The following is a 19,583-nucleotide window of genomic DNA, read 5'->3' as shown; positions in this document are numbered from 1 at the left end:
ACACCCTAAAAAAAAAAACTCCCAAAAAAAAAAAAAAAGAAAGAAAGAAATTAAAGTTGATTACTGTATAGGTTGAATATCCCTGATTCAAAATGCTCGAAATGAGAAGTGTTTAGATTTTGGATCTTTATTTTCATTATTATTTTGGGATATTATCTCATATATAATGAGATATCTTAGGAATATCTAAATACAAACTTCATTTATGTTTCAAATACTTCTTTCTTTCTTTTTTTTTTGGAGAGGTTTTTGCTATAGGCACATGCACTCGCCAGAGAGACAGAGAGACAGAAAGCAAGAAATCACCCCCCTGGGGGGATGGTCACACCGCAATCCTTTCTCCTCCATTCTCCTCTCGGGATCTTGGGCGCACATGCACAGGCGCCTGGCATGAGTTTAAGCCACCGGGTCTGGGAGTCGAACCACAGTTGACTACATGGGAGTCCAGCGATGTAGCCATTACACCAACTGCTAGTCTCTCAATATACTTCTTTTCTTTTCTTTCTTTCTTTTCTTTTTTTTTTTTTGAGAGAGAGATTTTTCACTATAAGGCACGTGTGCTCGCCAGACAGACAGAGAGAGACAGAGAGACAGAAAGTGAGAAATCACCCCCCAGGGGGGATGGTCACGCCGCAATCCCTTCTCCTCCATTCTTCTCTCGGGATCTTGGGCACGCACGCACACGCGCCTGGCGTGAGGTTTAAGCCACTGGGTCCGGGACGCGAACCGTGGTCGACTACGTGGGAGTCCAGCGACATAGCCATTACGCTAACTGCTGGTTCCCGCTCATATACTTCTTATACACATAGCCTGAAAGAAATTTTATGCAATATTTTTTATTGCAGTGTTTTTGTTTGTTTCTTTAGAGAGATTTTTGCTACCGGGTGCGATAGTGTGCTCACCGGAGAGACAGAAAGAGACACAGACACAAAAAGTGAGAAATCATCCCCTGGGGGGATGGCCACACCGCAGTCCCTTCTCCTATATTGTCCTTTTGGGATTTTGGGCACGCACGTACACGAACCCTGTGTGAGTTTGAAACCGTCAGGTCTGGGACTCGAACTGTGGCTGGCTGTGTGGGGGTCCACCTGCTGGCCCCTGCAGCATTTTCCCTAAGACATGCTAGCAGGTCAGGTATGGAATTTTCTGTTCTGGCATCATGTCAGTCTTCCAAAAATTTTGTATTTGGGGGCTTTTGGATTAGGGACGCTCAATCAGTAGTGAATATAAATGGATCTCATTTAGCAATGATGGGAACTTTTCTTTCATTTCATTATTATTTCAAGATGTGTGCTGTAGAAAGATTAATTTTCGCCTCTCTCTTCTCTTCTAGTCATGGGCTTTTGCCCTGTAGGTCCTTCTGCGAGGCTGCCAAAGAAGGCTGCGAGTCAGTCCTGGGGATGGTGAATTCCTCCTGGCCCGACTTCCTCAAATGCTCGCAGTTCCGTAACCAGACTGAACACAGCAACGCCAGCAGGGTCTGCTTCTCACCCCAGCAGGAGAAAGGAAAGCGACGTAGGTGTCTGTTTCATCTCACTCTTCCAAGCCTTTACGTGATTGGTTCATACAGGGATGTATGCAAATACATGCAGATGTCACTGAATGTTAGCAAAGTGACCAAATCTATGTAACCAGCATGCATTTATAAAGAAATAGAAGAAGGGGGCCTGCAGGTGGCGAGCTGGTTAAGGCACTGGACTCCTATGTGGCCAACAGTGGTTCAAGTCCCAGACCTGGCAGTTTGCAAATCATGCCAGGAGTGTCATGTGTGCAAGCCCAAGGTCCTGAAAGGAGAAGAGACTACAACGTGGCCATCTCCCCTGGGGGTGATTTCTCACTTTCCCTCTCTCATCTCCCTCTGTCTCTCTCCAGCAAGTGCCTGTGCCCTGTGGCAGCAAAATAAATAGAAATAGAATATTAACAGCATTCCAGAAAGTCCTTCAAGCTCCCTGCCAGGCGTAGCTCACCCTCCCAGAAGAAAGTCCATCCCGGTTTCTGTCACCTCAGACAGCCGTGCCTACTTCCGGATTTCATGCAGCAGATGAAATGCAGACGCTGTGTATCTGCCTTCCTGTGCACAGTATCGTGTTTGAAACATTCCTAACATTTTCATCTTGTTGTGGCTTATTTGTTCTCATCGTTTTATAGTAGTCTAACTTGTGATTATTTCACAGTATCTTTTCCTATTCGACGGTCGATGGACATTCGGACTGTTTCCACTTTTAGCTATTACGAACAGTGGAGCGCTAGTAGTCTTTGAACACGGTTATGCACTTGCTCAGAAACAGATGTTCTAATGTGGTTGTACCAGAAGTTTCTAACGCGGCTGTAGCCTTCCTGCGGCGTGTGAAGGGCACAGCGGCTATACACCACCCCCCATCCTCGGCATCAGCCGTGTTTCCATTTGATAGTTCTAGTGGGAGTATGTGGCATCTCTTTGTGGTTAGAGTTGCATTTGATCAAATTTTCAACTTTTTTTGGCTACTAATTTTTCCTTTTTTTGTGAAGTGTCTATACAGATATTTTGCCCATTTTCTGGAGGTCTGTCTTTTAATCAATTTGTTGTTTTATATGTATTCTTGGTTTTGTTTGTTTGTTTGTTTGTTTATAATTTGCTAGAGGGCACATGTGTTCACTGGAAAGAGACAGAGAAGGGAAAGCGAGAAAACACCCTCCATGGGAGATGGCCACACCACACTCCCTTCTCCCCCATTTCTCCCTCCTTTTGGGGTTTTCCATGCACATCCCTGCGGCTGGTATGTTTCTAAAGCCACTGGATCTGGACTTGAACCACACAGTCGGCCATGTGGGATCCCGCTGCCTTCCCCACCACGCCACCGCAGGCCCATTTTGTGTGCATCCTGGACCCAAGCTGTCTGCTGAATACCGGTATCCAGAGATCTGTGATTGCCTTCTGTCTCATCAACGTCTATTATAAAATAGAAAGTCTTAATTTTAATGGCTGTATTGGTCATTTTTGGTGTGATATTTTTCTTTTTGTGTCTTAAGAAATCTTAACTTACCCCCAAACAAAAAATGTCCTTCTTTATTTCTTCTAGGAATTGTACTGCTGTAGCATTCAGTCTTGCATCTACCATCATGCTGAGATCAATTTTTATGTGTGGTAAAGGTGAATTTCTATGTGCGTATTTAACAGACCCACTACCCTGTATGTACTTAGGGGACAATCCTTTCCTTGTGCACTGCAGCGTCACCATAGTTCTCAATCGAGTCGTTGGTTATGAGTATCTATTGCTGGATCCTCTAGAGCCAGTATCACACCATCCGAGTCACTGTAGTGACCATAGTGAGTCTTACTTTCTTAGTTTTTGCGATAGAATGTGTGTACTTGCCAGAGAGAGACAGAAAGAGAGACGGAAAGTGATAAATCACCCCTGGGCGGGTGGCCATGTCTCAGCTCCTCCTCCATTCTCTCTTGGGCTTTTGGGGACTCATGCACATGTGCCTGGCATGATTTTCAAGAGACTCGAATTACGTAGCCGACCATGTGGAATCCGGCCCCCTAACCTCCATACCACCTGCTGGCCCTGGGAGTCTTTATAGCAAATAGTGTAATTCTTCTCTTTTTGCTCTTGTTCTTAAAAAGTTTTGTCTATTTTTGCTCCTGTTCGTTTAATGTCATTTTAAAAATCACCTCATAATTTCCACAATTATTTCTTTTGTTTTGTTTTAAAATCGAGGCTAGATTAAATATATAAAGATCAAATTGAGAATTGCTTTACAACACTGAGGCTTCCAACTCATGAAAATGATGTATTAGACTATGGTAACATTAATTAGATCTTTTAAATGAAATATTTTTAAATTTCTATTGGACTGGACTCGTAGCTCAGTGGTTAAAGGAGGTGGACCCCACATGGCCGACTGCATTTCATGTCCTGTCCCTGGCGACTTGATAACCTTGCGAGGTGTGTGTATTCAGCATCCTGGCAGGGAGGGAAACGGCACAGGAGAGGCGATGGCACTGAGATCAATTTTTATGTATGGTAAAGGTGAAAGAGATTGTTTTTTCTATGTGCGTCCACTCCCCACGCAAGTGCTTGCTCGCTCTCTGTCTCTCTGTCTCCCTCTCTTGTGAGTGTATGCGTCCTGTGGCAATTAAAACAATTCTCTCAATAATACATTAAAAGCTTTACTTTGGAGGTCTTCTGTGTCTTTCCTTAGATTTATCTATGGGTCTCTGTTATTTTTAGTGTTATTTTAAAGACCTTTAAAATGTTTTCTTTCTCTGTTTCTTTGTATCATTTGCTAAATCATGTCATGCTTTCTGTAGTTTGCCTTCAGATGAATCTGGATTTTCCTAGCACACAATCATCTCCTCTACAGATAATGAGCATTTACTCCTTCCATGCTAGTCATCACGCCCTGTCTCTGTCAGAGAGAAAGTGCCCAATATTTCACCCTTAACTGCGATGTTTGCCGCAGGGCTTTTATGAATACTCTTGATCAGATTAAGGAAGCGTTTTTCTACTTGTAGTTTTGCAAAGTTTCTTTTCAATTCATTAATGGGTTTTGAATTTTATCAAATACTTTATATCTACTATTTCATGTTATGTTAATTACCTTTAAAATACCAGTTTGAGATGTAATTTACATATCATAAAATTGATATGTTTGAAGTGTATAAGTAAGTTATATTTTCAGGAACTATTTGTTTAAATTAATTATTATTATCATTATTTCAGTTTGCTGTAGGGCATGTGTGCTCACCAGAGAGAGAAGGTGAGAAAGCAAGCTACTAGGTCTGGCACTCGAACTGTGGTCATCCATGTGGGAGTCCAGTACCTTAACTACCACACCACTTGCTGGCCCCTAATGAAGTGATTTTCAAATTCTCAGAGTTGTGTAACCATCACAACCATCTAGATCATCTTCATCACCTTAAAAAGAAACCCCACGTCCATTAGCAAGTAGGTCACCATCCCTCTTCTCCCTGAGCCCATGGTAACACTAATTTACTTTCTGTTCCTATGAATTTGATTGTTTTGGAAATATATGAATGGGATCATACAACACAAGACCTTTCATGACTGGCTTCTTTCACATAGCATAATATTTCCAAACTTTATTCATGCGGTTGCATGTGCGCTTCATTTATTGTCAATATTCCATCGTAGGCATGTACCATGTTAAAAAAATTCATACATTAGCTGAGACACATGTCAGATTGTTTCCACTTTTGAATAATGGTGCTGTGAGCATGTGTATACAAATTTTTCTGTGGCCATTCATTCTCAGTTCTCTTGGGCATGTCCCTAGGAGTGGAACGGCCAGGACAAGCAGTACTCTGTGTGTGACATTTTGAGCAGATGCCAGTCCCACTCTCAAATGTAAGAGGCTTCCAATTCCTCCATGCTCACCAACACTTGCTGTTCTTTCTGTTCGTAACCAGCCTGTTGATGTGAAGGTTTCCACTGTGGTTTAGATTTGCACTTTGCTCATGGCTATGTTGAGCAATATTTTATGAGCTTGTTAGTATTAGCTATTTGTATGTCTTATATTGAGAAATATCTATTCTAATAATTTGTCTATTTAAAAATTAGGCTATTTTATTAATTGTTAAGTTATAAATTCTTATATATTCTGGATGCAATACTTTATCAGATATATGATCTGCAAATATGTACATTTGAAATAGTTCTTTATTCCAGAAGTGAGAGAAAGAGAAAGGGAGACCATGTCCAGAACAGGGTCCTCACGCTGTAATGCACCCCCAGCTCCCGCAACTCTGGATCATGGGCACATGCAAACTTGGCATGTTCGGGAGGTCCCTGGATGGAAACCCAGAACCTCTTCATGAGAGTCGGCCTTGCAGGGTGTTGCTTTTTATGGCTGTACCCTTACCCAGCTCCTAATCTGCAGCTGTTTTCTTATATTCTTGGAGAATTTTTCTATTTTCTTGATAGCATCCTTTGAAGCACAGATATTTCTAGCAGTTTATCTGTTTCTTTTTTGTTGTTGTTGCCCGTGTTTTAATGTGATATCTAAAAGCACACAATCAAAGGCATTTATATTTAGTACCATATTTTCTTCTAAGAGTTTTATGGATTTAACTCTTTTATTTAGGTTGTTGATCCATTTCTAATAGATTTTTGTGAATGGTGTGAGTTAGGGATTCAACCTGATACCGCTGACAAGCATTAATTGGTCATAGAAGAATGGGTTTACTCCTGGACTGTCTATTTCACTGGCCTATGTGTCCGTCCTCTGTGAATATGCGCTATTTGATTATTCTATCTTTGGAGTAAGCTTTGAAATTGAGAAGGGTGAGTCTTCTAACTTTATCAGGATAGTTTTAGCTATTCTCTATTGCATTTCTGTATGGACTCTTAGGATTAGCTTGTCAATTTCTGAAAAATTATCCAGTTGTGTTTTGATAAAGATCGAATCTGTACAGATAGCAAAAGCTGAAATAGATGTAGTAATATACCAGGCTTTAAAAAAAAAATTGGGGGACCAGCAGGTGGTGTAATGGTTACATCAATGAACTTCCACGTAGTCGACTGCAATTCAAGCCCCAGACCCAGCAATGTAAAACTTACGCCAGGCACGTGTGTGTGCGTGCTGAAGATCCCGAGAGAGTGGAGAAGGGTTTGCGGTATGCACGTTCCCCGGGGGGTGATTTCTCACTTTCTGATTCTCTGTCTCTTTGGTGAGCACGTGAGCACGTGAGCGAAAATCTCTCAAAAGAAGAAAAAAAAAATTTGGTACCAGAGAAAAAGGACATTTTATTTTATTTTTATTTTGTTCACAAGGGAGAGCACAAGGGATGGGCATGAGGTAGAGAGACAAAGGGGGCGCCCTCAACTAGGACTGGTCATACCATAGTCCCCTTCACTTAACAGAAATAACAGAGCTCAGAAACACAAAAAAAGCAAAAACTAACAGAATTGAAAGGGGTAGTAGACAATTCAACAGTAATAATCCACTTTCAGCAGTGGGTAGAACAGCTAAATAGAAGATTAAAGATGAAATAGGGGCCCAGCAGGTGGCGCAGTGGTTACAGTGTTGGACTGCCATATGGCCGACCATGGTTTGAGTTCCCGACCTGGAGGCTTGAAACTCACACCAGTCTCTTGTGTCAGGCTTATGCCCAAAATCCTGAGAGGAGCATGAAGGAGAAGGGATTGTGGCATGGCCATCCCCCCTGGGGGTGATTTCTCACTTTTTCTCTCTGTCTCTCTGGTGAGTGCATGCATCTTAGAGCAGAAATCTCTCTTTTAAAAAAAAGAAATAGAGGACTTGTAAAACACTATAAATGAACTAGACCTAAGAGACATTCAACATTCCATCTAACAACAGCAGGCTATAAACATATATGCCTACAAATGTCTGTTTTTAAAGTTTTGACCTGTTTGTCTCTCTAAATATAAAATTTGTCTATTATAAACAGCATAAAATTAAAATCATGTGTGTACTTGGTAAATCTCTGTTTTTTGATAGTACTGAATTCATTTCATTTAATGTGATTATGATAAGTTAGGATTTATAGCTGCCATTTTGCTATTTTCTATGTATTTTTAAATTTCTTTAATCCTCCATTAGTGCTTCTTCTCTGTTAGATATACCCTGGTAAACCAGTCTCAGTCTCATTTATTTTTTTAATAAGGTGATGAGGAAGAATTCTACCAAAAATATTTTTATTTATTTGTTTTAAATTTGCTATAAGGCATATGAACTCTCTGGAGAGAGACAGAGAGAAGGAAAATGAGAAAGCACCCCTCCAGGGGGGCATGGCCACACTGCAGTCCTTTATCATCTAGTATCCTCTTGGGTTTTTGGGGATACACGCATACATATCCAGCACGTTTTTCAAGATACTGGGTCCAGGACTTGAAGCCTGCAGTTGGCCATGTGAGATCCAGCCACCACCATGCCATCAGCTACCCCCATTTAAATTTTTCTTGTTTCTTTGACTACATTTCTTGAATTGTCCTAATTTGTAACAATATAGTTCAGATGACTATCAAGTTAATTTCAATAATATCCGAACTTTGTTTCTATATAACTTTTTTCCTGCTTCCTTCTTTGTACCATTATTGTCTACAAATTCCATCTTTATCCAAAGCACAACTTTACAATGATTGATTTATGCGTTGTGTTTTAAATCAGATAGTACATGTTTCAGACAAAAAATACATTTATGTTGTCTTTTGCATTTATTTATTTAATTTACATCCATCAGTACGTTTTATTTCCTCATGTGGATTCAAGTTACTGTCTACTCTCCTTTCATTTTATCCTGAAGGACTCTTTTCAATCTCTTACGAGGTTGGTTCTGCTGGAGGCAAATTTTCTCTTAGCTTTTATTTGTGTGGCAATGTTTTAATTTGTTCCTCATTTCGAAAGGATAGTTATAATGCATATAGGCTTTCTGTTCGATAGTGTTATTTTTAACACTTTGACTATGCCATCCTACTCATGAATTCTGATGAGAAGACAGATACTAATCTTACAGGGGATTCATTTTATCTGATGAGTTGATTATTTCTAAGATTCTTTCAGTAGTTGATTACAACATGTCAAAGTGTGGATCTTTTAAGTTATTTTATTTATTTATTTATTTATTTATTTATTTATCTGTTTACCTGTTGTGATTTTTAGGCCACCTGGTCTGGGACTTGAACTTTGGTCAGCCATGTGGTAGTCTAGCACAACCACCATGCCACCTAGCAGCCCTAAAGTGTGAATCTATTGAGTGCATTCTTTTTGAACTTTTGTGCTTCTTGAGAATGTAGTCTTTTTTCATCAAATGTGAGAAGTTTTCAACTATTATATCTTTAAATATTATTTTTGATCTGTTCTTTTTATCTTTCTGTGACTCCAGTAATGAGTATGTTGGTACATCTTCCAAGTCAGAAGGACATTTTATTTTATTCTTTTTTTCCTTTTTCATTTTATAGATTGGATAATCTCAGTTCATTATCTTCATGTTTGTTGATTCTTCCTGTCTGTTCACATCCACTGTTGAGTCTTCCTATTGCATTTTTATTTTTTGTTATTGTACTTTTTAACTGGGGGATTTCTGTTTCATTCTTTAACTTAAAAAATTATATATATCAATATTCACAATTTGTGGGACCAGCAGTTGATGTAATGGCTATGTCACTGGACTCCCATATAGTCAACTGTGATTCAAGTCCCAGACCGGGTGGTTTAAACTCACGCCAGGTGCATGTGCATGTGTGCCCCAGATCCCGAGAGGAGAATGGAGGAGAAGGAATTGCAACGTGGCCATCCCCCTTGGGGGGTGATTTCTCACTTTCTATCTCTCTGTCTTTCTGGTGAGTGCACATGCCCTATAGCAAAAACCTCTCCCCCTAAAAAAAAAAAATTCTCAATTTGTTAAGCTATCCTTCTTATACTTCCTCTTAATTCTTTAAAGACGAGTTTCTTTAAGTCTTTGGACGTGTTTTAAAAGAGCTATTTCTTGTCCAGTAAGAATAATGTCTGAGCTTCCCAGGAATAGTTTCTGTTGACTGTTTTTTCCTCTGTGTATGGGTCATACCTTTCAGTCTCTTTGCACATTTTGTCATTTGTGGTTGAAAGATTGTCATTTTAAATATATAATGTACAACTCAGTACATTGAATTCTCCTCCTTTTCAGGATTTGCTGTTGTTTTTGTGGCTGCTGTTTATTTGTCTAGTGATTTTGCTGAGCTAATTGAGTTTTCTGTGTTATGCCTGGCCACTAAAGTCTTTAACTATATAGCAGTTCAGTGGTTAGTTAATGATTGGACAGAGATTTACTTAAATACTTTAATTTTTTAAAAATATTTTTGCTTTAGGGTGTGTGCACTTACTGAAAAGACAGAGAGAAACAGAGAGATAGAAAATGAGAAATCACCCCTCCTCCCCGGGGGGAATGGCCATGCTGCAATCCCTTCTTCTCCATTCTCCTCTCAGAATTTTGGGCACAAAAGTACACATGCCCAGTGTGAGTTTCAAGCCACCAGATTTGGCACTTGAACTGTGGTCGACCACATGGGAGTCCAGTGCCTTAACACCACCTGCTGGCCCCCTCTTTAAATACTTTTAACCAGCAAACATTGCAGTCTTTGCCAGAGTCTCTGTGTATATTTGTGGCACATTTGCATACTACAACAGGCAGTTTCAACTCTGCCTTATTCTTCACTGTACAAACTCTGATTCAGGTCAAATGAAGACACTGAGAGAGGTTCTGGGGGGGAGCTAACAGCTATATCCGATAATGACTCATTGGCTACATGGTTTCTTGTTTTCAGTTAATATATTGAGGCTGTTGGCTTCCAGGCCATTCCAGAACTTGCAAAGGGGAATGGGAATAGGACAAATTATGTCACAGAGTTTAATATCCTTACTGTAATCACCCATTTTTCTTCAATAAATTTTCCTTGCATTCGTCTATATCCATAGATAATTTTTAGAGTTGTGAAAAAGTTGATTTTTGCCAGCTTTGCCAGTGTTTTGTTTTTCTTTTGCCAGAAGGCAGGTATACTTACCAGAAACATGAGAAAGCACCCTCTATAGGGAATTGTCATGCCAATCCCCTCTCCTCCATGTATCTGTCCTGTCAGGGTTTGGGGACATGTGCACACATAACTGACCAACTTCTCAAGCTGCTAGGTCTGGTACTTGAACCATGTAGTTGGCCATGTGAGATCTGGCTTCCTTAACTACCAGATCACAGAGCTTATCGCTCTCTGGTTTTTATGGAGAACATTTTTAGAAGTTCTTTCTTGCTATTCTGGAAGTGTTTTGCTTACCTTGATTGCTTTTTGAAAGTTAACATATTCTTTTCTTGCCTGGAAAATCCTCATTACGAAAGCTAATAATGTATTCAATTTTTCATTTGTTTTTGGATTTCATTTGCCAGCATTCTATTTAGAATATTGTATTAATGTTTATGATAAACAAATCGGCCTGCCATTTCTTTCTTGTTACGTCCGTGCGTGGTTCTTGTATTAAGCTTGTGATTAGTTCATAAAAAAAGTTGGGAGGCTATTTTTAACGATTGGTATAAGCTCTTCCTTCAATGTTTAAAATAATTTACCATTTAAACAACCTCAGACTATATTTCTTTGTGAGAAGATTTAAAATGACAGATTTAATACCCTTAATAGATAAGAGACTCTAAAGAATTTTGTTTCTTCTGATTTTTCCCCCAAGTAGTGTATTTTAGATAGTTGCTTATTGTACTTAAAATATCAAAGGTATTTGCATATACGTATTCATAGTGTTTTCTATTTAATAGCTCTTGATATCCGTAGTAGATGATGGTCACCTGAGTGGTGACACTTCCTTTTTCACTTTGACATTGGTTACATATGTCTTCCTTCTTGGTAAGCCTTACTAGAGATCTATCAATCATATCTGCCTTTTTAAGAAGACATTTTATGGTTCCATTGTTTTCTTCATTGCATGCTTGTTTTTATTCCCTTAATTTACACTTCATGTTTCTTATTTATGTCTTTCCAAATTTGTTTCTTGGCTTTCATTGGCCAAGAAGTGGAACATTTGGAGGGACTTCTCGATGTTCCTATCCCAAGTCTTTGCCTCCCTCTCTGCCCAGATCCCCTGACTCACCCCGACTGGGGACTTTACCTAGGCATGGGAGACCTATCTTAGTCTTTATCCTCCCCTCGAGCTGGGCCACGCTTAATTCTGGGGCCTGGTCCTCACCTTTCTAGGTGCTCCTGCTTCAGTAAGTGCTTCTTTCTAAGCTACTAGGAAGCCCTTTGGCTTTCACCGTGGTTTACAATTGTTTATAGCTTCTAGTTATCTTTCCTAGAGCACTGATGCTTAGCAACAAGCCATCCAATCCATTGTCCCTGTAGTTATGTCCTTCTTACTCTCACATGCCTGGTGAATTACCCAACCAGTGCAATCCCTCTGTGATCTCGGTTCTCCTCCAATGGACATGTCAACAACTGACCACCCTCTTCTGCTGGCGAATGCCTGTCTCCACCCACCACCACTAATGGCTTTGCTTCCATGCCAGCAGTGAGTCACCAGATCAATAGCCCCATTTATCTCTTGTCTTTTTTAGACCACTCCTACAACTAGCTGTCACAAGTAGGTTTTCTAGAAACAGCTATGAGATGAAGTTTGACAGACGGGTATTTTTTTGGCATCAGCTCTTGTGTTTAGGAGAGGGAGAGGAAGGGGGAGAAGACAAAATGTGATCCAGGACCTCTGAGCCTGGGCTAAATCTTGGGCAGCTCTGGCACTTATTGGCCGGAAAGAGCTGTTCCATGTTGAGCCAAAATGGTTGGGTTTTCCTATCTCCATCTCAATCAGTCCTCAGGTGTGGCCTTCCCAGGAAGGGTGTGCCTGGGGAGAGGCAGATGTCAGCGCGTCCCGAAGCCAGGCAAACCTGAGGTGATGACAGCTAAGCGCTGGGGGCCAGCTGAGGAGTAGAAATCCTCCTTTGACGTGTGGGGCCCGAGGCCTTCATCTCCTCAGACTGCGCGGACTTGCTCTGCTTGTGTAAGACTGCACCTGCTTCTGGTTTATCTCTGTTGCGAGGGTGTGGTTCTCTGGTGGTCCCAACTGCAGAAACTGGTTGTGGAGGTAGTCGGGTAGAAGAGGTTGTCAGAAAAGGCATGATGTATTTTTCTTTTTTTTTTTTTTTAAGAGAAATTTTTGCTATAGGGCACATGCACTCGCCAGAGAGACAGAGAGACAGAAAGAGAGAAATCACTCCCAGAGGGGTGGCCATGCTGCAATCCCTTCTTCTCTATTCTCCTCTCGGGATCTTGGGCACACACGCACATGTGCCTGGCGTGAGTTTTAAGCCACCAGGTCAGGGACTGGAACTGTGGTCAACTATATGGGTAGTCCACGACGTAACCATTGTGCCATCTGCTGGTCCCATGTTTCTTTTTCTTTTCTTTTTTTTTTTTTTTGAGAGGTTTTTGCTATAGGGCGCGTGCGCTCGCCAGACAGACAGAGAGAGATATAGAGACAGAAAGAGAGAAATCACCCCCCAGGGGGGATGGCCACGCCGCAATCCCTTCTCCTCCATTCTCCTCTCGGGACCTTGGGCACACACGCACACATGCCCGGCATGAGTTCTAAGCCACCGGGTCTGGGACGTGAACCGCGGTCGACTACGTGGGAATCCAGCAACATAGCCATTACGCTAACTGCTGGTTCCCCCATGTTTCATGTTTTTTTTAACATACTGTCCTGCTGCTAACAGACTCCCTCGGAAAGGGTGTGCAGCGACAAGGCCCGAGGAGGGTGAGTGAGTGGATTCGAAAGACCGCCCTTCAGGTCCTGCCGGCTCATCGTATTCGCCTCTGTGGCCATGAGAACACTTGACGGTATTTGTTAGTGGTCATTTGGATGACGTAGCCCATCGATACAGGATTTAAAAAGGGGAAAGCTTAAAGATGAAAACATCATCAGTGTTACTTTAATTTGACCAGAAAGAGACAGAAAGTGAGAAAGGAAAGTGAGAAAGAAGGCCGGCAGGTCCAGGACTCAAACTGCAGTCGTCCGTGTGGGAGTCTAGTGCCCTAACCACCATACCACCTGCAGGCCCCAACCTTTACTGTTCTTGAATACTGTTAGCCAAAAGGTATCGGTTTTTGAAAAGGAAAATGACATTGTCAGTATTCTTCAACTCAAACTGAAATGCCACTTCAAATACTGGTTCTCCAGGACTAGAAGATGCCACAGATCTTCTGGGAACGTAGTGGTGGTCTTGAAAACGATCTTGGAAAGACCGATGAAATATTTGTGGCTAAAAATGTACATTTAAAGAGAACAGAAATATTAGTTACATTATCTGAGATCTTCTGCTTGTTATAAAGTCTCTAGAATTCTTGATAAGAGATTTTTCATGTAGGATTAGTTCTCTAACTTAGGCCTGATGGTGTTCGATGCGATATTTACCTACAGTTTAAAACGTTTATTCTGTCTCATGCTTTATGAATAAACAGGACATTCGCCATCATAGATAAATAATAATAATAATAGTAATAACAACAACAAACGAAACGTGCTTTCTTCCCTCAGGAGTCCTAGACGTTATCTGTGATACCCATATGTAAAAAGAGAAAGAAGGAGCGCATTGGTAGCTGCACATAACGGGAGAGCATCTGAGGGGTGTGGAGTGAGCGGAGCCAATCACCAGAAGGAATTTCAATGTTTTTAAAGGGGAAAGGCCCCACTTGGCAAAGAGGAGGGAGGAGGCGCATACAGGTGTTCAGCCATGGGTCTGGGTTGGGTTTTGGGTTCCTACTCCATCCATGAGATGCATGACAACTGCAGGATGACTCGTCCCAGTCCTTCTGATTCGTGAAGTCGCTTGCCCAACAAAATAGCGATGCCCCCCTTGGCATCAGTATCCCTTTCTCCTTCCGGAAGTGCTTTCACAGCTGGTAGCTCCTTTTCTTCCAGAGGAAGCCTCTGAGGTATTAGCATCTCCATTTTCAAAGTTAGGAAACTGAGGTTCGGGCAGGTCCCATCCAGGCTGTGTTAAATCCAGCCCCCCAAGGCACTGTCCTCCACCAAGCAGCCCACAGCCGTGGACCATTCTGGGCTTGGATTCTGCGTCCTCCAATTCTATCCGCAGTTACTGACCCCTCTCCCGTGTCTTTGCAGATCGAGCTGAGCCAAAACTCGCAGTGTGGCCGGCCGCTTTCCCGGTGCCCAGCCCCACACATAGGCCTCGTCCCTACTTTCTCTCCTGAGTCAGCCATCACCCCAGAGCTCCATTGTTCCCGTAGAGGAGTGGCACGACAGGCTTTATCCTCTCTAGCTCGTGTCGGTGCAAGGTCTGGTGGAGTAAATAACATGCCGACGTGCAAACGCCATGGGAACTGCTCTTCAGAGGCCTTTAAATAAACATGTATGTGTGTGTTTCCCCAGCCGAGCCGTGAGAACTCAGGAGGCTGGCGGTCAAGGCCCATCAATCATTCTGAGCCTCCCGACTAATCCTTTACTGATCTTGTCTGCAGGGATACAGGGACAGTGCTTGGCGATCGGCAGATCTGTGGGCCTAACGAGATCTCGCCTGCCAAGCAGGAACCTGGATTCTTTACTCTTTGATTTCCCTATTCCTTTTCCTGGCGTCTTACCTGGCTTAGTCTGGCCCTGACGGCTGACCGGGAGCCGCAGCGTCGGCAGCTAGAGCGTGGTTTGGAACCTCCGTAAACATGGTCTGAGTTGTTCTGCTGGACTTGGGGGTCCATCTGGGAGAGGCAATCCAACGCTAGCTCTCTGAGGGGCTTCACATGGGCGTTTTGCAGGGAGCGATGAGCGAGTGGAAGCTGATCCTGTGCTTTCCGTTGCAATGACGAGCCTAAAATAAAATGAGCGTTTCCTGGCATCTCAGCTTTTCCTACATCTACCTTTTTTTTAAAAAAATTCTTTCTTTCTTTTCATTTACTAGTGTTATTATTATTTTTAAATTTGCTGCAGGGCACATGTGCTTCCCAGAGAGACACAAAGAAAGAGAGAGAAAGAGAAAGCAAGCCACCAGGTCCGCACTTGTCTTTCAGACGAGCTTTCCTCCTGTGACCGTGGATCTCTGCCCTCCAGTATTTCCTCCTGGTTGTTTTCCTGTCTAGATGCCGGAGTGCTCCAGGCTCTAGGCCTTGGGTGGCTACTTTCTGGTGATCTAAATCAGGCTTATGGCTTTTAATACCATGGAAGGCCGGCAGCTCGAAAAGTGGGTCTTCTAGCCTGCATCTCTCCTCGGCACTCCGGACTTGCCCACATGTAAATGCCCCCAGTTCATGCATGCGAAACATGTGCGTGTACATACGTGCTCCCACATACACGCATGCAAGCTGCCTTCTATTTATTTCTGCTCGCATGTCCGAAAGGCTTGTGAAACACAATGTGCACAAACCAGACTAACGTGGCCACACACCCGCTCCTCTCTCAACTTTTCCCGTCTTGGTAAGTTAACAACTGAGTTCTTCCGGCTGTCCCAGCCCAGGCCTTGTGTCATCCTTGTTCTCGTCTTCCTCTCTCGCGCTGTGTCTGAGCTGTCAGCAAATCCGAGTAGCCCACTGTCACAGAGAACACACGATCCGGCCCAAGCTCGCCAGCGCCACAGCCATTCCCTGGGCCGGCTCCCCTTGACCATGCCTGCGTCCTGTGGAGACGCAGCAGCCACGGGGTCTTCCGGACTGTCACATGCCTCCCAGTCCTCTGAAGGCGTGTCAGCGCTCAGTGTGAAAGCCGCTGGTCCTTGCACCGTTGGGGCCCTGTCAGTACTATGGCATTGCACAGCTCAGGGGGTGGCAAGCACGCGGGGTTCAGCAAGCACAGCGCCTCCCGGGGCGAGGAAGCCGGCCACCCTCCCTGCCGTTCCGGCCAATGCTCTTTCCACCCGCCTCTCGGGGCTGGCGGTGGGCTGTCCCACCTGCCCACAGCGTTCACCCCGTACCTCCTCTCCACTGTTTTGCTCAGCTGGGCTTAGGGCTCCGATGCAGGCCATGCTGCAGAGAGCACCCGAAGGTAAGCCAGAAGACGCCATGTGGGGCGACGATGTGGAAAACATCTTTGGAAGAAACCTCACGGTCAACTCTTCTGACGCTTGGATCTCATTTTGCTAGGAACTGAAACTGTCCCCGTCATCTGAAGTCCCTCACGATTGTTCTGATCTGCGAAGCACAAGAAGTCCTTACCTTGTGGATTTCCCTGCTTTCCTGTGAGACCCACCCTCGGGCTTTGGCTTGCCGGTTCCTTGTGTCGAGCATTCAGAAGCAGGGCTGATAAAATCCATGTCTCGCTGAGTCTGAATACTGCCTGTTCCCTCTGGCCTCAGTAATTCTTGTCTCTAGACCTTCGAGATGAGATTTCTATCATCTGCCAACTATTGCTTTTCTGAAGTGGTGTTACAGTTCCTGAAACAGAAATATAGTGGTTTCCTTCCACACCTGTGTTCATTTTTCGCCCTTTCTTCCAAGTTGGTTGCTTGGCGTAGGGTTGACAACTCAGAGGTTCAGGATCATGGGTTGATCTTTGTGCTTCGGACAGAGGAAATTTTCTTCAGTGACCAGAGACCAAGACCATCTATGAGCAGTTCAATGTCATGCCTCACTATCAGGGATCTATAATCACAGACTTACAGATTACAAAGAAAAAAGAAAAGGAATTTTTTAGCAACAGAACAAAAGCCTAGATTTTGTTTTCACTGTACGTAGCTGTAAGTGCATAGCTTTAAGCTATTTTAGCCGATAATCACTTTTGACCACCCCAACAAAGATGCTGTTTGTCCTCAGGCCTTGTATTCAGCGTTTTCATTCTACTGGGTTGTCAGGACATGTGCACTATGACTTTGCCAACGACCCAGTATCTTCAACTTTAGATCCCCAGGGTGGTCAATCTAATCACCACAAACACATCTTTACAGTATAGTTGATGAAAAAATTGCTGTTTGGTTTTCCTCTCACAGAGTAGAGAAATTAGCTTAGTCCTAAGTTTTCATACTTGGCTCCCAAAGTTCCCAGGACGGGGCAGTAGCTGTACTGCATTGGTCGCGGGTCTGGAAGCTCCATCTGTTCTTGTTATGAGCTACCTGATGCAGCCGGTGCCCCGTGGCTCAGACACGCTGAGGTGGGCAGCCGGGACTGGGGGCCCACCTTGAAACAGATCATGACTTAGCATGCCACACAGCACTGCAGCCCTCCTTACTGCCGTTCCACTGAGCTCAGCAACTGGAGAGCAATTTGCAGTCTCCGTTTTCATCTGTGCAGCCCATCTGTTTATTTTATGTCTGAATCCCTGCACACGTTGAAGCAAAGTGAGCTCAATTTCCATCGAGGAGGCAGTAGACCAGAGTGTTTTCAAGCTGTGATTTCTCAGACATTTTGTTTGTGTACCCCTAAAAGTATTTCAGCAAAGTACACGCCCTTCATACAATTTTAGGTTCATGCCTAAAAATGTTTAATCACAAATGTAAATAGTGACAGAGAATGCAGTGTAAAGGATGTTATAATTATGGGCATTTTTAAATGAAGCTGTTACATTACTCCTTTAAAGTCGTTGAATAGAGAATTAAATCCTGGAGCAACTTGTCACTCACCAACCCTTTAATAATTCTAAGGTTTTTTGTTTGTTTGTTTGTTTGTTTTTTAACATCCAGCAAATTAAAAGATAAAAATAAAAACATTTGCTCCAGGGCACATGGGCTCATCAGAGAGGCAGGATGAGAGAAAGAGAGGGAAGGTGAGAAATCATCCCCTCCCCCGAGGAGGATGGCCGTGTTGTAATCCTTTCTCCTCCCTCCTCTTCTAGGGATTTTGGGCACACGCGTGATTTTTCAGGCCACTGGGTTCTGGATTCAAACCGCGCAGTTGTCCATATGGAATCCAGCCGCCTTAACCACCATGCCATGGCTGGCCCACTTTCAGCAAATTTTATACCGCTGCCTTTTCTCCCTGAATTCTTATTTCTATTTCCCTTCTTATATAGAATTATATTTTACTGTAACATCTTTTTAATTAAACACATTTTAGAATGATTTTTATTGTCCTGTTGCAGTGCCAGAACAAAATTCCATATGAAGCAGAAATGAATATTTCTACATTTTTTTCTCAGTCCAGAAACTCCATTTATTTTCTGATTGATTAATTTACCATAATAATTGTGATTCATATCTACTCTATATGTTTATAAATAATTGTTAAACCTGCATTTGACATTTATTGGAAGTTCATATCTGGATGTGTCTAATGGGATGGTTTGTTATCTCTTAAAACTAGTGGGGCCAGCTCGTGGCCTGGTGGTTAAGGCAGCTGAGTCCAACATAGCTGAGTGTGCAGTTCGAGCCCTGGGCTCAGCAACATGAAAAACGTGCTGGGTGCATGTGGTTGCATGCCCACAGTTCCTCAAGGTGGGAGAAGTGGACAAGGGACTGTTCTGTGACCGTTGCCCGTAAAGGTGTATCCTCGTTCTCCCTCTCCGCCTTTCTCTGTTTCTGGCAAGCACACACACCCTCTAGCAAATTTAAAAAAAAAAAAAAATTAGTTTGTGTCAAACATATTAAGGCATCAATTCTTTTTTTTTTATTTGCATTCATTCACTGTACATCATTACAACATACAAAATGAGATTTTCCATCCAGAGTACACTGTATATTGTCTCAATCAAGCACATCAACAAACATGTTATTGTCAGCAAATGATCTTCCATTTCTTGTTTTCTGTATGTTTTGCTTTTTTCCCCCCATCCTTGGTTCCCTATCTCTTACCCTCTGCCACCTCCTGCTCTCCTCCCACACTGTCTCTGGTATCTATGTTTGCTTTCTATACTGTTTCCCCCCCACATTTTATTGAATCACCAAAGACCCTAATCAATCCAAATACCCTCATAGCAAACACAGGTGACACACACATTTCCATGAGCACAAGTCTAACTTTACGCATCCTATAAAGTAGCACCTAGCTAGGGCTACATATCCTACTGCAGTCAGCGAATAGATATATTTTTTTTTACTGAAACTTTTTTTTTTGTAACTCAATTTACATTCCTTCCATAAGCATCATCCCAGCACACAAAATGCGATCTCCCATCCAGTACACACTGCATAGTGACTCAATCATGCACATTACAAAAAA

At 42.8% G+C, this 19,583-nt stretch overlaps 1 protein-coding gene across 1 annotated transcript in view; it reads left to right on the top strand.

Moving 5' to 3' along the window:
* CORIN (corin, serine peptidase) overlaps positions 1-19,583 on the top strand; it is a 309,818-nt gene that overhangs the window by 152,758 nt on the left and 137,477 nt on the right. The window contains exon 5 of the mRNA XM_027775590.1: positions 1,334-1,515. Coding sequence (XP_027631391.1) covers positions 1,334-1,515 — 182 coding nt within the window. The remainder of the gene's footprint in view (positions 1-1,333; positions 1,516-19,583) is intronic.

Source organism: Tupaia chinensis, unplaced genomic scaffold (genome assembly GCF_000334495.1).
Source record: "Tupaia chinensis unplaced genomic scaffold, TupChi_1.0 Scaffold000054_1, whole genome shotgun sequence".
In the NCBI taxonomy this organism is placed as follows: domain Eukaryota; kingdom Metazoa; phylum Chordata; class Mammalia; order Scandentia; family Tupaiidae; genus Tupaia; species Tupaia belangeri.
The sequence above is the reverse complement of the archived record's forward strand: the minus strand, read 5'-3'. Positions and strand labels throughout refer to the sequence as shown.